The sequence below is a fragment of the Papio anubis genome, chromosome 1, assembly GCF_008728515.1.
Source record: "Papio anubis isolate 15944 chromosome 1, Panubis1.0, whole genome shotgun sequence".
Taxonomy (NCBI): domain Eukaryota; kingdom Metazoa; phylum Chordata; class Mammalia; order Primates; family Cercopithecidae; genus Papio; species Papio anubis.
The window spans coordinates 182,575,541-182,591,852 of NC_044976.1; the positions used below are offsets into that span (position 1 = coordinate 182,575,541).

The 16,312-nt window shown below is 38.3% G+C and overlaps 1 protein-coding gene across 8 annotated transcripts in view; it reads right to left on the reverse strand.

Moving 5' to 3' along the window:
* AXDND1 (axonemal dynein light chain domain containing 1) overlaps window positions 1–16,312 on the reverse strand; it is a 185,677-nt gene that overhangs the window by 140,451 nt on the left and 28,914 nt on the right. For all 8 annotated transcript variants that reach the window (XM_031658150.1, XM_031658151.1, XM_031658152.1 and 5 more), the window contains 3 exons: window positions 15,641–15,781; window positions 14,157–14,261; window positions 4,061–4,181 (listed from right to left, as the gene is read on the reverse strand). In XM_031658150.1, coding sequence (XP_031514010.1) covers window positions 4,061–4,181; window positions 14,157–14,261; window positions 15,641–15,781 — 367 coding nt within the window. The remainder of the gene's footprint in view (window positions 1–4,060; window positions 4,182–14,156; window positions 14,262–15,640; window positions 15,782–16,312) is intronic.

Below are 16,312 nucleotides of genomic sequence, written 5' to 3' on the forward strand. Positions count from 1 at the left end.
TTCTAAGATGTACCCTGGAGAGGAAAGAAAGTACATTAATGATTACGTAAGTTGAATGGGTTGCGGGTAATGAGAAGCGACTGCTAAAATGTATGGAGTTTCTTTTGAGGGTGATGAAGAAGTTTTCAGATTGGTTGTGGTGATGGTTTCACAGTTCTGTGAACATGCTAAAAAACATATAATTTTACACTTTAATTGGGTGAATTATTTACTAAAGCTACTATTTTTTTGAAAATTCTCATGTAATTTCTTCTGTTTATAATTACATTGTTTTTAACATTTAATTATTCCCTTCTGGGATTTACTTTTTAGGTATCTTTTTAATGAAGTAGGGATCTAAATTTGTTTTGTTTTGTTTTTTGAGATGAAGTCTCGCTCTGTTGCCCAGGCTGGAGTGCAATGGTGCGACCTCGGCTCACTGCAACCTCCACCTCCCAGGTTCAAGTGATTCTCGTGCCTCAGCCTCCCGAGTAGATGGGATTACAGGCACCTGCCAACACGCCCAGTGAACTTTTGTATTTTTAGTAGAGACTGGGTTTCACCACGTTGGCCAGACTGGTCTCGAGCTCCTGACCTCAAGTGATTCACTTGCCTTGGCTTCCCAAAGTGCTGGGATTATAGACATTGGCCATCACGCCCACCCGAGATCTAAATTTTTTAACAATTGAATAATTGATTGTGCCAACCCAATCTGAATATCCCATATTTAGGTGAGTCTATTTCTGACCTTTCTATTCTGTTCTGTTATATTTATCTATTCTAACACAAGTAACACATTTTCTCAGTTACTTTGACTTTATAATACATTTTGATGTCTAAAAGTACAAGTTATTTTTATTAACCTTCTTTTAAAATGTTTTCTTATTCTCATATTCAGATTCTTCCAAATGGGTTTTATAATCAACTTGCCAATTGCTAAAAACAAAATTGTTATTGAGATTTTCAGTGGAATTATATCAAATTTAAAGATTAATTTGGAGAGAACTGACATCTATTGATTATTGTTCTCAACCAGTGATATGCTGTACAGCTCTCCTTCTAGTTTTCAAGGTCTTTAGTATGGTTTTAGCATTTTCAAGATATGGGTCTTATCCCTTTTATAAAATTTATTCCCTCTTTGCATTTCTAATGCTTATTATTGGTATATAGGTAACATGTTGGGGTTTTTTTGTATTTATCTTGTATTCATCAACCTTATTAAAGGCTAAATAATTCAAATAATGTTTAAATTTATTTTTTTCTGGGTAGAAAATTGCATTATTTGCCCAATGTTTGTTAAAAAATCGTATATTTATCTTATATTCGCAACATTATTAAAGGCTAATTAATTCAAATAATATTTAAATTTAACTTTGCTGGGTAGATAATTGCATTATCAGGAAATAATAGTGATTTTGACCTAATGAGATACCATCTCACACCAGTCAGAACGGCCATTATTAAAAAGTAAAAAATAAAAACAGATGTTGGTGAGGATGCAGAGAAAAGGGAACACTTATATACTGTTGGTGGGGATGTAAATTAGTTCAACGCTATGGAAAACAGTATGGAGATTTCTCAAAGAACTAAATATGAAACTACCATTTGACCCAGCAATCCCACTAGTGGTTATATACCCAAAGGAAAAGAAATCATTTAATCAAAAAGACACCTGCACTTATATGTTTATTCCAGCACTATTTTTAATAGCAAAGTCATGGAATCAACCAAAATGTCCTTCAATGATTAATTGGATAAAGAAAATGTGGTATATACCATGGAATATTATACAGCCATAAAAGAGAATGAAACTATGTGTTTTGCAGAACATGGATGGAGCTGGAGGCCATTATCTTAAGTGAAAAAACTCAGAAACAGAAAATCAAATACTGCATGTTCTCACTAGTAAGTGGGAACTAAACAATGGGTATACATGGATACAGGATGAAAATAATAGACACTGGTGACTCCAAAAGTGGGGAGGGTAGGAAAGGACCAACAGTTGACAATTTACGTATCGGATACAAAGTTCACTATTTGGGTGATGGGCTCACTGGAAGCCCAAACCTTATGATTTACATAATATATCCATGTAGCTATCCTGCAAATGTACCCCTGAATCTAAAATAAAATTCAAAATTAATTAATTAATAAAATAAATATAAACAGTTAATGTGGATATGTTTATTACCTTGATTGTCATGAGGGTATCATGAGTGTATGTAAATGTTCAGTGTCAAACTGAATATATTAAACGTGTGGATTTGTTTTTTCTGTATATCAATTGTACTTCAATAAAGGTGTTAAAAACAATATAATATGTTAATAAAGTAAAAGGAAATCAAGATGTAGTAATCTCAATTGACACAGAAAATATCTTTGACTAAATACACCACCTATTTATGATTAAACTCTAAACAAATGAAAAATTGAAGGGAACTTCCACAACCCAATAAAGGGTATGTATGAAAGCCTACAGTAAATGTTGTACTTAATGGTGAAAGCAGAATGGCTTCCCCGTAAGACTGAGAACAGGAATATTCACTTTTACCACTTCTATTCAACAATGTACTGGGGATTTTTGCTAAAGAAATCAGTGGGAAAAACCTTTTTAAAGAGATTTTGCTGCTTCCTATAAGTAGTTATATCTCTCAATTTTATTTGCTGAATTAAGGCCTCCAGTGACAGCAGAAATCCTTTCTCCTCTCTTGAATGGAAATGCCTCTAGCATGTCCCCAGTAATGATCTAGATTTCTAATAACTATCTCTAGTAAGTAAATGAACTTTCCTAAATAAACAAGTCTTGATTACACCATCTAGTGTATTAGCTTTCTCTCCAGCTTTAGGACACTTGACAGGGATGCCTTCTACATTTTCTTCCAAATAACTGACAAATTACTACATGTGGCAGGGTTAATACAGAGCTCCAATCAGATGTATTAATGCATTAATGCAGTATATCTCCATGGAGAACCCTGTGACCTGCCACCAGTAGACCAGTGAACCAATTTAACTGAACTCATTTTTTAATATTTGAGGATCAAAATTCACTGTACCTAGAAGTCCCAGTTGTCAGAATAGGCAACCAACAAGTAAACATTTTAGAAATATTGTGTGACTTTGCTATTTCCCTAAAGTATTACTATAATGGCCCACAAGGTACCATATTTCAATTCATTTGTCATCTTGTGTACCAAGGTAACAGAATCAGGCACAGTGGCTCATGCATGTAATCCCAGCGCTTTGAGAGGTTGAGGCAGGAGGATGATTTAAGCCTACGAGTTCAAGACTAGCCAGGGCAACACAGAGAAATCCCATCTCTACAAAAAATAAAAAATTAGCCAGAAGTGGTGGTGCACACCTCTAGTCCCAGCTACTCAAGAGGCTGAGGTGGGAGAATTGCTTGAGCCCAGGAGGTTGAGGCTACAGTGAGTTGTGATTGGACCACTTACCACTACACTCCAGCCTGGGCAATAGAGTGAGACCCTGTTTTTTTTTTTTTTTAAAGAATCAGAGTGTGATATCCAGTGATCCAAATATGGTCACCTTGTATGAAATGATAAGAACCACCTTTCCTACTTTATTATTAGTATAAATTGAAGTTGAAAATTTTAAACATGTTCCCAAACAACAGAAAAAGAACACTTGTTCATATTTCATAGATTCTGGCCTTAAAAAAAAAAAAGACCCCTTAATCGTGTAACAGCTAGGTACCTAACAAATGCAAGAATAAAAAGAAGAAATCAACCTTTCCTTTTCAAAGCCCACAAAAGTTACATTATACATCAATAAATATACATCCTCATTTTTTTGAGTCTTTGTCTAGATTATTGATAACAGCAAAATGGGCCAGGCATAGTAGCTCATGCCTGTAATTCCAGCTACTCGGGAGGCTGAGGAGGGAGAATTGCTTGAACCCAAGAGGCAGAAGTTGCCATGAGCCGAGATCACACCACTGCACTCTAGCCTAGGCAACAGAGTGAGTAAGACTCTGTTTAAAAAAACAAAAACAAATTTTAAAACTGTAGAATGTATCTTTAGTCAAAAAAGAAGTGTGAGTTGTGAATCCAGATGAACTAACCTTTAGGGCCAATTCATATGTGGCTGAGCTCCAGATATCTCTTTCTGCCATTAACTGTTTCATATCATTCTCCATCCTTTCTCTTTGTAATGTATATAAGTCATGATATTCTTCTACCATTCTATAAAAACAATTAAGAAACAGCTTCATTTAATTTATACTAACAATATAGACACATATATAATACTACGCAGCCATAAAAAAGGATGAGTTCATGTCCTTTGCAGGGACATGGATGAAGCTGGAAACCATCATTCTTAGCAAACTAACACAAGAACAGAAAACCAAATACGGCATGTTCTCATTCATCAGTGGGAGTTGAACAATGTAAACACATGGACACGGGAAGGGGAACATCACATATTGGGCCTGTTGGGGGTTGGGAGGCAAGGAGGGAGAACATTAGGACAAATACCTAATGCATGTGTGTAGGGAGACCCCCTGAAACTATTGCTATGGAATAAAAGATGAAATGCTCCTGATTATTGTAAATACAAAATTGCATGCAGGATTGTGTAAAGACAATGCCAGGTTGGACTGCCAGAATGAGCCAACAGCGCGTGATGTGCTTCCCCCTGCAGAGAGCCTATGAATAGATGTGCAGTGCAGTCAGGGAGGTTTCACATCACCAAGATTCCTATCCCAGAAAAGCAGATGTTCATAGTTCTGGGAATGGAATGTCACCCTTGTGGAGAGCCTATAAACAGATGCATGGGGGTCGCCTGTCCATATGGATAAGATAGGGCTACAAACGCCCTCATCTTGCCATGGCTCTTCTAGGCCTCTTTAGGGTTAAGGCATACTCCCTTCTGAGAATTTCTGGTCTAACCAGTTGTCTAGCTTCACATCCTGTTTCTATGGATTGTTTGTAACCAGCTTTTGCTGCAACTGTTACTGCTGATTAATATCTTGCTAATCATAAGTTATGGAAAGACTGTTACTGTTTTAAGGCTCTGTTAGAAATTACTGAGGCACACACTATATTGTAAATTCTTACCTCTGTATACTGTACTTCTGCATACAGATGTTATGTTAAAGACTTACTTCATATCCATGTGACCATCTCACCTCATAATCAAATGACCCTAAATCCCTCATTGGGATTAGTGAGGGCAGGGATAGTGAGACCTATCCCTGCCCTCACTAAACTTAATAATAAATGCTTGTATATCCAGTGCATTGGCAGCACCGGGGGACCAGAAGGCGGTGACCCCCCCTGGACCCAGCTTTCACTGTCTTGTGTGTATCTATTATTTCCAGACCTGCTGATCCGCCTGGGAACAAAGAAAGAGCCCCGTTGCATTGCGGGCTGCTGGCCAGATCCTGCAATACATGCAGGACTTGAAACCTAGATGATGGATTGATGGGTGCAGTAAATCACCATGGCACATGTATGCCTTGAAACAAATGAAGCACAAGGCCTATGGGATAATGCAAAAGCAGTGCTAAGAGGGAAGTATAGCTATTTAACAAACCTGCATGTTCTGCACACGTATCCCAGAACTTAAAGTATAATTAAAAAAAAAAGTCTCCCAATAAAGCAAAGCCCAAGACCAAATGGCTTTACTGCTGAACTGTACACAACTTAGAATAAACACCAATTCTTCTCAAATGATTCCAAAAAATTGAAGAGGAGGGAATTCTTCTTAACTGATTCTGCAAGGCCAACATTATTTTGATATCAAAACCAGACAAAGACACAACAACAAAAAAGAAAACTATAAGCCAATATCATGGATGAACATAGATGCAAAAATCCCAACAAAATACTAGCAAAGCAAATCCAACAACATATCAAAAAGATAGTACACCATGATTAAGTGGGACTTATCCTGAGGATGCAAGGATTTTGTTCGATAAACATATTTGAACATTTTTTGGAGATTTGTGACAACTTGAAAAAGCTAAGCCAGGTGTGGGGGGTCACACCTGTAATCAGCACTTTGGAAGGCCAAGGCAGGGGGATCATCTGAGGTCAGGAGCTCAAGACCAGCCTGGCCAACATGGTGGAACCTCATCTCTACTAAAAATACAAAAATTAGCTGGGCGTGGTGATGGATGCCTATACTCCCAGTTACTCAGGAGGCTGAGGCAGGAGAATTGCTTGAACCCAGGAGGCGGAGGTTGCAGTGAGCTGAGATTGTGCCACTGCACTCCAGCCTGGGCAACACAGCGAGACTCTATCTCAAAAAAAAAAAAAAAGACAAAAAAAAGTTCACAGATAAACATAGCCTAGAAACATCAAAAAATGAAGAAAAGTTAGCAATGTCATGAATAGATAAAATACATGTAGATACTGGTCTATTTTATCATTTACTACCATAAAATATATACTAATCTATTATAAGTTAAAATTTATCAAAACTTACACAAACGCTTACAGACCACACATGGCACATCCATAGTCAAGAGAAATGTAAACAAATGTACAGGTACAGTATTAAATCATAGTTGCATAAAATTAACTATAGTACTTACTATCTTACTGTAATACTTTTGTAGCCACCTTCTGCTGCTATTGCAGTGAGCTCAAGCATCCACTTAAAACACCATGTAGGCTGGGGGCAGTGGCTCAGGCCTGTAATCTCAGCACTTTGGGAGGCCGAGGCAGGTGGATCACATGAGGTCAGGAGTAAAAAAATTAGCCAGGCGCCAGGCGTGGTGGCACATGCCTGTAATCCCAGCTACTCAGGAGGCTGAGGCAGGAGAATCGCTTGAACTCAGAGGCAGAGGCTGCAGTGAGCCAAGATTGCATCACTGCACTCCAGCCTGGGTGACAGAGCAAGACTCTGTCTCAAAAAATAAAATACCACGTAATGTAATCATCACTGCATGAGTAGTTTGTCTCTCCAGTCAATTGTGTATTGTAGTAAAAAGTGATCTCTCCCAGTTTTCATGTAATTTTCATCATGTTTAGTACAGTAACATAAACCTTGAATAACACCATGGTACCTATACAAACTGTCAGTGGTGATGCTGAAAGTACTCCCAAGAAGCAGAGAAGAGTCATGACGTCACAAGAAAAATTAAACACTTGATACGTACTATAGATTCAGGTCTGCAGTTGTGGTTGCCCACCATTTCAGACAGACAGTTCGTTTTGTAAACAGATGATGTAAATATACAATATCAATAAATACAGTATAGTACTATAAATGTATTTTTTCTTCCTTATGATTTTCTTAGTATTTTCTTTTCTCCAGCTTACTTTATTGTGAGACTATATTATATAATATATATAACATGCAAAATATGTGTTAATTGACTGCTTATCAGTAAGGTTTCCAGTCAACCATAGACTATTAGTGGTTAAATTTTGGAGGCATCAAAAATTATACATAGGTTTTTGACTCTGTGGGTTTTGGTGTCTCTAACCCCTACATTGTTTAACAGTTGACCATATACTGAAAGACACTGTTTCAAGTAAGATTAACTGATCCATTGTGACAAATGCTGCTAGAAAGGCAAGTGAAATGAGAATTGACCATTGGATTTACCAATATGAAGGTCATAGATGACTTTGTCAAGTGCCATTTAGTGCCATGGTAGGGATGAGACACAAGTGATAATGGCAAGAGAAGAAACAACGAAGACAATGAGTATGACAACTTTTTGTAGAGATTTCCTGTAAGGACAGCAGAGAAAAAGGACCATAGCAGGAAGGGAATGTGTAGTTCTAAGAAACTTGGGACATTTTTGTTTGTGTTTTTTGTTTTTAAGATGGGAGTAATTATAGCATATTTGCATACTGATGGGATTAATCAGCTAGAGAGGGAAAAATTAATGATGCAAAAAAGAGAAGGAACGTTCGCTGAAAGTTTCTCAAGTAAGTAACAGGGTATATATGAAAGCATACAAACAAGAGATTGGCCTTAGAAAGGAGCAGACTATAGTTAACAAAAAGGAAAAGAGAATATATAAGCACAGATGCAGGTGGGTGGATAGATGTGGGGGTGACAGCTTAAGTTCTCTTCTGTTTGCTTCTACTTTTTAGAAAGCAAGATCATCAGCTTATAATGAGGGTGGAAAGGTAGGATTGAAGGTATAAGGATAGAAGACTAAGTATAGAAGTCACCTTGAAAAACAAGAAAGTTATAATACAGAAAAAAGTAGTATATAGAATAGGCAAAAATTGAATAAAGTATCTCATGTTATGTATTAGTCCATTTTCATGCTGCTGATTAAAGACATACCCAATACTGGGTATACTGGGTAATTTTTTTTTTTTTTTTTTTTTTTGAGACAGAGTCTCGCTCTGTCGCCAGGCTGGAGTGCAGTGGCACGATGTCGGCTCACTGCAACCTCCGCCTCCCAGGTTCTAGCAATTCTCCTGACTCAGCCTCTTGATAGCTGGGACTACAGGTGCACACCACCATGCCCAGTTAATTTTTGTATTTTTAGTAGAGATGGGGTTTCACCACATTGGCCAGGATGGTCTCTATCTCTTGACCTCCTGATCCGCCTGTCTCAGCCTCCCAAAGTGCTGGGATTATAGGCGTGAGCCACCTCACCCGGCCCCGAGACTGAATAATTTATAAAGGAAAAGAGGTTTCATGGACTCACAGTTCCATGTGGCTGGGGAAGCCTCACAATCATGGTGGAAGGTGAAAGGCATGTCTTACATAGGGGCAGGCAAAGAGAGAATGAAAGTCAAGCAAAAGGGGTTTCCCCTTATAAAACCATCAGGTCTCTTGAGACTTAATCACTACCACAAGAACAGTACAGGGAAACCACTCCCACGATTCAATTATTTCCTACCAGGTCCCTCCCACAACATGTGGGAATTATGGGAGCTAATATTTAAGATGAGATTTGGGTGGGGAAACAGCCAAATCATATTATACTAATAAAGAATAAGATAGAATAAAAGTAAAAATACATTTTTGAATTTAGATTTTGGGCACTTTTGGTTTTTCTTGACATTTAAAAAATTCAATTACTCTTCAAACAGTTTTTTAGAAAGCACAGGAACAGGCTGTATTAACAGAGACATAAAAAAAGATGTAATGTGTGTTCTTAGATTGGATACTGATTTGGCTAACCCAACTGTGAAATATATTTTGGAAAAACTTGGGAAAATTTTAATATCTAGCTAATCTATGAAGTAAAAATTTACTGAAATAGGCAGACATTCTTCTTCTTCTTTTTTTTTTTTTTTGAGACAGAGTTTTGCTTTTGTTGCCCAGGCTGGAGCGCAATGGCGCAATCTCGGCTCGCCACAACCTCTGCCTCCCATGTTCAAGCAATTCTCCTACCTCAGCCTCCCAAGTAGCTGGGATTACAGGCATGTGGTACCACACCCGGCTAATTTTGTATTTTTAGTAGAGAAAGTGTTTCTCCATGTTGGTCAGGCTGGTCCCGAACTCCCGACCTCAGGTGATCCACCTGCCTTGGCCTCCCAAAGTGCTGCGATTACAGGCGTGAGTCACCGCGCCTGGCCGTAGACATTCTTTTTATCATTTGTTTCTGTGTCTTCTCTTTTTTTATTTTTATTATTTACTTATTTATTTCCTAATTTTTATTTTATTTTATTTTTCCATAAGTTATTGGTGTACAGGTGATATCTGGTTACATAAGTAAGTTCTTTAGTGGTGATTTGTGAGATTTTGGTGCACCCATCACCCAAGTAGTATACACTGCACCATATTTGTGGTCTTTTATCCCTCATCCCCCCCCACTCTTTCCCTGAAGTCCCCAAAGTGTATTACTCTTATGCCTTTGCATCCTCATAGCTTAACTCCCACGTATCAGTGAGAACATACAATGTTCGGTTTTCCACTCCTGAGTTACTTCACTTGGAATAATGGTCTCCAATCTCATCCAGGTCACTGCAAATACCATTAATTCATTCCTTTCTATGACTGAGTAGTATTCCATCACATATATATATACCACAGTTTTTTGTATCCACTCATTGATTGATGGGCATTTGGGTTGGTTCTACGATTTTGCAATTGTGAATTGTGCTGCTATGAACATGCATGTGCAAGTATCTTTTTTGAATAATGACTTCTTTTCCTCTGGGTAGATACCCAGTAGTGGGATTGCTGGATCAAATGGTACTTCTACTTTTGGTTCTTTAAGGAACCTCTGCACTGTTTTCCATAGCAGCTGTATTAGTTTACATTCCCACCAGCAGTGTAGAGTGTTCCCCAATCACCGCATCCATGGCAACATCTGATTTTGATTTTTTGATTATGGCCATTCTTGCAGGAATAAGGTGGTATTGCATTGTGGTTTTGATTTGCATTTCCCTGATCATTAGTGATGTTGAGCATTTTTTCATATGTCTGTTGCCCATTTGTATATCTTCTTTTGAGAACTGTCTATTCATGTCCTTTGCCCACTTTTTGATGGGATTGTTTGTTTTTTTCTTATCGATTTGTTTGAGTTTACTGTAGATTCTGGATATTAGTCCTTTGTCAGATGTACAGATTGTGAAGATTTTATCCCACTCTGTGGGTTGTCTGTTTACTCTGCTGACTGTTCCTTTTGCTGTGCAAATGCTCTTTAGTTTAATTAGGTACCAGATATTTATCTTTGCTTTTATTGCTTTTGCTTTTGGATTCTTGGTCATGAAATCCTTGCCTAAGCCAATGTCTGCAAGGGTTTTTCCAATGTTATCTTCTATAATTTTTTAGTATAGGTCTTAGGTTTAAGTCCTTAATCCATCTTGAATTGATTTTTGTACAAGGTGAGATATGAGGATCCAGTTTCATTCTCCTACATGTGTCTAGCCAATTATCCCAGCACCATTTATTGAAAAGGGTGTCCTTTCCCCACTTTATGTTTTTGTTTGCTTTGTTGAAGATCAATTGGCTGTAAGTATTTGGGTTTATTTCAGGATTCTCTATTCTGTTCCACGTAGGTCTACGTGCCTATTTTTATATCAGTACCATGCTATTTTGGTGACTATGGCCTGAAATAGGTTGACATTCTTAACTGAAAAAATACTGATTGTAGAATAGCGCATACAGTACAATTTTGGTTTTAACTATACATACACATGTGAGTACATGTACACAGAAACAAGACCCATAGCACCAGCCTGCCTGCTCCCTCCCAATACTGCAGCTTCCCCCAGGCCCATGGCAACACCTCACATCACTCTGCTGGCCCATGTGTGTGCAGGCAGGTTTTGCTTTCCCTGCCTCGCCAGCATGCATGTGTGCATGCACCCTGCCCTGCCACTGATGTGGCAGTAGTGCATTCTGCCCTTCCACACCCTCCCCACAACCCCTGCCACAAGGCTTTGATCCATTATAGTCAGAGCCTTGGCGGGCAGACACCCAGCCAGTCCCACCCCCACCAGTGCCCTGCCCTTAGTGGCAACACTCCTCCAAGAGTAAAACTAAGCTCAGAGAACAGTGGACTCTCCCCTTCCTTCAAGGAAGCTATGAATCACAATAAAATGATAAATGACAGACAAAACAGCCAGTATAGAAAAGACTGTAACTGGCCTGATAGAGCTGAAAAAATGTACTACAAGACCTTCATAATGCAATTACAAGTATTAATAGCAGAATAAACCAAGTTGAAGAAAGAATCTCAGAACTTGAAGGCTGGTTTTCTGAAATAAGAGAGTCAGACAAGAATAGTAACAAAAGAATGAAGAGGAATGAAAAAAACCTTGAAGAAATGTGGGATTATGTAAAGAGACCAAATCTATGACTCATTGATGTCCCTGAAATAGATAAGGTGAGTGTAAGCAACTTGGAGAAGATATTTTAGGGTATTATCCATGAGGACTTCCCCAACCTAACCAGAGAGACCAACATTCAAATTCAAAAAATGCAGAAAACGAAAATACAATACTTCACAAGAAGATCATTCTCAAGGCACATAATCATCAGATTCTCAAAAGTTGAAATAAAAGAAAAAATGTTAAAGGCATCTAGAAAGAAAAGTCAGGTCACCTCCAAAAGGAAGCCCATCAGACTAACAGTGGACCTCTCAGCAGAAACCCTACAAGCCAGAAGAGACTGGAAGCCAATATTTAACATTCTTAAAAAAAAGAAATTCCAACCCAGAATTTTATATATGTCTAAATTAAGCTTCATAAGTAAAGGAGAAATAAGATCCTTTATAGACAAGCAAGTGCTGAGAAAATTCATTACCACCAGATCTGCCTTAAAAGAGCTCCTGAAGAAAGCACTAAATATGAAAAGGAAAGGCCATTACCAGCCGCTATTAAAACACACATAAGTACACAGACCAGTAACACTATGAAGCAACCACACAAACAAGTCTGCATTATAACCAGCTAACATGATGACCGGATCAAATCTATATATATCTTTACTGGTTTACCTTAAATGTAAATGGGCTAAATGTCCTGATTAAAAGGCACAGAGTTGCAGGCTGGATAAAGAAACAAGACCCATTGGTATGCTGTCTTCAAGAGACTCATCTCACATGCAATGACACCCATATGCTCAAAATAAAGGGATGGAGAAAAATCTACCAGGCAAATGGAAAAATCCACTCTGAGTAATTGATACATAAATTAGACATTTAATACATAAATCATAATTTAGTCATATAGTTAATACTATAGTGCAGTAAAAATTAATTTGTTCTATATGCATCATAATGAGAAGATCTCAAAAGAATAGTATTTAGTTGGTAAAAGCAAAAAAAAATTTTTTTTTGAGATGGAGTCCTGCTCTGTTGCCCAGGCTGGAGTGCAGTGGTGCAATCTCGGCTTACTGCAGCCTCCACCTCCTGGGTTCAAGCAATTCTCCTGCCTCAGCCTCCCAAGTAGCTGGGACTACAGGTGCCACCACCACTCTAGCTAATTTTTTGTATTTTTAGTAGAGACAGGGTTTCACCATGTTAGCCAGGATGGTCTCGATCTCCTGACCTCGTGATCCGCCCACCTCAGCCTCCCAAAATGCTGAGATTACAGGTGTGAACCACCGTGCCTGGCTGCAAATTTTTTTTATATGTAACTATGTATTATAGTAAAATATAAAAACATGGATAGGAAAGTTACATACCAACTATAGATTAGTGATTAACTCTGGGGAGGGAAGAAGCAGAATGGAGATATATAGAGATATAGACATAGATATAGATGCATTTTTTTAAATCTTCAAATATTTTTCTTTTTTCTTTTTTTTTTCTTTTTTTTTGAGACAGAATCTTGCTGTCACCCAGGCTGGAGTGCAGTGGCACGAACTCAGCTCACTGCAACCTCTGCCTCCCGGGTTCAAGCGATTCTCATGCCTCAGCCTTCCAAGTAGCTAGGATTACAGGTAAGCACCTCCACACCCAGGTAATTTTTGTATTTTTAGTAGAGATGGGCTTTCGTCATGTTGGCCAGGCCAGTCTCAAACTCCCAATCTCAGGTGATCCACCCGCCTCAGTCTCCCAAAGTGCTGGGATTACAGGCATGAACCACCATGCCCAGCCTAAATCTCCAAATATTTTTATAAAATTTTGTTTCCTAAAAATGGGGTATGAAACAAGTATGACATAATGGCTGACATTTGGTAATTCATGAAAGGTAAATGAGTGCTCACTATAATGCTTCCTTTTTCTGAATGTTTGAAATATTTCATGACATAAAATTTCATTAAAAGCTACCAGAATAAGAATATTTCATATTGTCACAGCACTGACTATACGCCAAGCACCATTCTAAGTGCTTTACTTATATTACTTCCTTTAATACTTGTAATAACCCTATGAGGTAGGTAATGTTATTATCCCAATTTTACATATGGGCAAACTAAGGCCCAGAAAAGTTAAGTGACTTCCCCAAGGTCACACAGCAAATAGCATGGTTCCAGAATCTATGCTATCTATGCACACTGCCTCTTTACACCTTCTTGTAGAAAACCAGAAAGTAACAGCTTGCAATCCTGACTCAACAAAAATGATTAATGCTGAAAGCAACAGTATATCTCCAAGAGAAAAAATCATGTTTTACCTTCTTTCCACCCAGAATGAGAAATCAACTAAATTCAGATAAAGTAAGCTATCTATATGTGCTTTCAGAATTCAAGAAGTTAGTATCATATATATTATTTCAGAAGTTATATAAGCTTCTTCCCTTTCCCCATATAAGCTACACAAACTCTAAGCAACTCACTTGGCATTCTTTTCCGCATCTAAAAGAGCTTGCGCCAAATCCTTGTGAGCCTTTTCTGTTTCCTTTGTTAATTTCACATCATGCGCCCGAACTAGACACAGTTCCCTGAAATAAAGCAAAGAAATTTTTAATTCATATTTGGAGACTTCCAAAAAGTTTCTACCAAGAAAATCAGATTTCTACTCAGGTATCTTCTCAGTTATCATGTGTACCTCCCTTCCCAGTTATTCCACCTTATAAACCAAATCAAGAAATTGAGTGTACATTCTAGATGGAATCTTGCCAGGTTTGGAAATGGAATCAGGCTGGCAGGAATCAGGCAGAAAGAAGATGTAGGGGAGATCCTTTAGAATGGAGGGAGGTAGATGCTGACATGCAAGGCCTCCATGCTGGTCTACCCCACTTTCTGATAATGACTATCCTATCTTCTTTATTCTCACCACTAACCATCTTGCTTCAAGGTTAGAAGTTAGATGATCACTAACTTTGATGGCTATATGATACTTACTCTATTTGCAGTGTTAACATCCATAATGTTAACATCCATAATTACAGCACTGTTCTATAAATCTGATTAAGGTAAACATCTGTACTTTATTTTATTTTATTTTTGTTTTCTGAGACAGTCTCACTCTGCCACCCAGGCTAGAGTGCAGCGGCAGGATCTTGGCTCACTACAACCTCCACCTCCCGGGTTCAAGTGATTCTCCTGCCTCAACCTTCCCAGTAGTTGGGATTACAGGCATGTGGCACCACGCCCAGCTAATTATTTGTACTTTTGGTAGAGATGGGGTTTTACTATGTTGGCCAGGCTGGTCTCAAACTCCTGACCTCAAGTGATCCTCCCACCTCAGCCTCTTGAAGTGCTGGGATTACAGGTGTGAGCCACCATGCCCAGCAACATCTATATTTCAGAAGAAAGAGCAAGTTTTTTCCATGTCAAATATATATAGAATCTTCATTTTTTTGGCCGGGCGCGGTGGCTCAAGCCTGTAATCCCAGCACTTTGGGAGGCCGAGACGGGCGGATCACGAGGTCAGGAGATCGAGACCATCCTGGCTAACACAGTGAAACCCTGTCTCTACTAAAAATACAAAAAAACTAGCCGGGCGAGGTGGCAGGCGCCTGTAGTCCCAGCTACTCGGGAGGCTGAGGCAGGAGAATGGCGTGAACCCAGGAGACGGAGCTTGCAGTGAGCTGAGATCTGGCCACTGCACTCCAGCCTGGGCCACAGAGCGAGACTCCGTCTCAAAAAAAAAAAAAAAAAAAAAAAGAATCTTCATTTTTATGTGAACTTGCATAAACCATTTATCTATATCTATATCTACAATGACATCTAGTTATTTTTGTTCTCTTGCTAAACATGAAAAGAAAACAGAAGAACCTTGGCTTTTAACCATTCCAGTTTCCCTAAATATTTTTTACTCCCTTTAGAGACATGACATTAATTTTTGTTTCGTGTTTAAGATAATCACAGTTTTTACCTGGTCAATTCTTCAATAACATGCTTGAAATTATACAATTCTTCTAAAATGCGCTGGTCCATCACTCGCTGAGTTACCAAGTCTTTGTAGAAATCAATCATCTGCCGGGCAATCTGGTCAAGCATTTGCACATACCTCTCTCTGCATGACAAACAACCAAAAAGCTCCTAGATCTGATAAATGAATTCAGTAAATTCTCAGGTTACAAAATCAATGTACACAAATCAGTAGCACTGGTATACACCAAGAAAACCAAGCTGAGAATCAAATCAAGAAATCAATCCCTTTTACAATAGCTGCAAAAAAAAAAAGAAGAGAAAAGAAAAGACTTAGGAATATACTTAACCAAGGAGATGAAAGATCTCTACAAGGAAAACTACAAAACACTGTTGAAAAAACATTGCATATGACACAAACAAATGGAAACACACCCCATGTTCATGGATGGGTAGAATCAATATTGTGAAAATGACCATACTGCCAAACTCAATCTACAGATTCCATGCAATTCCCGTCAAAAATACCATCATCATTCTTCACAGAACTGTGAAAAAAAAAAAATCCTAAAATTCATACGTAACCAAAAAAGAGCCCACAAAGCCAAAGAAATACTAAGCAAAAAGAACAAATCTGGAAACATCACATTACCTGACTTCAAACTATACTACAAGG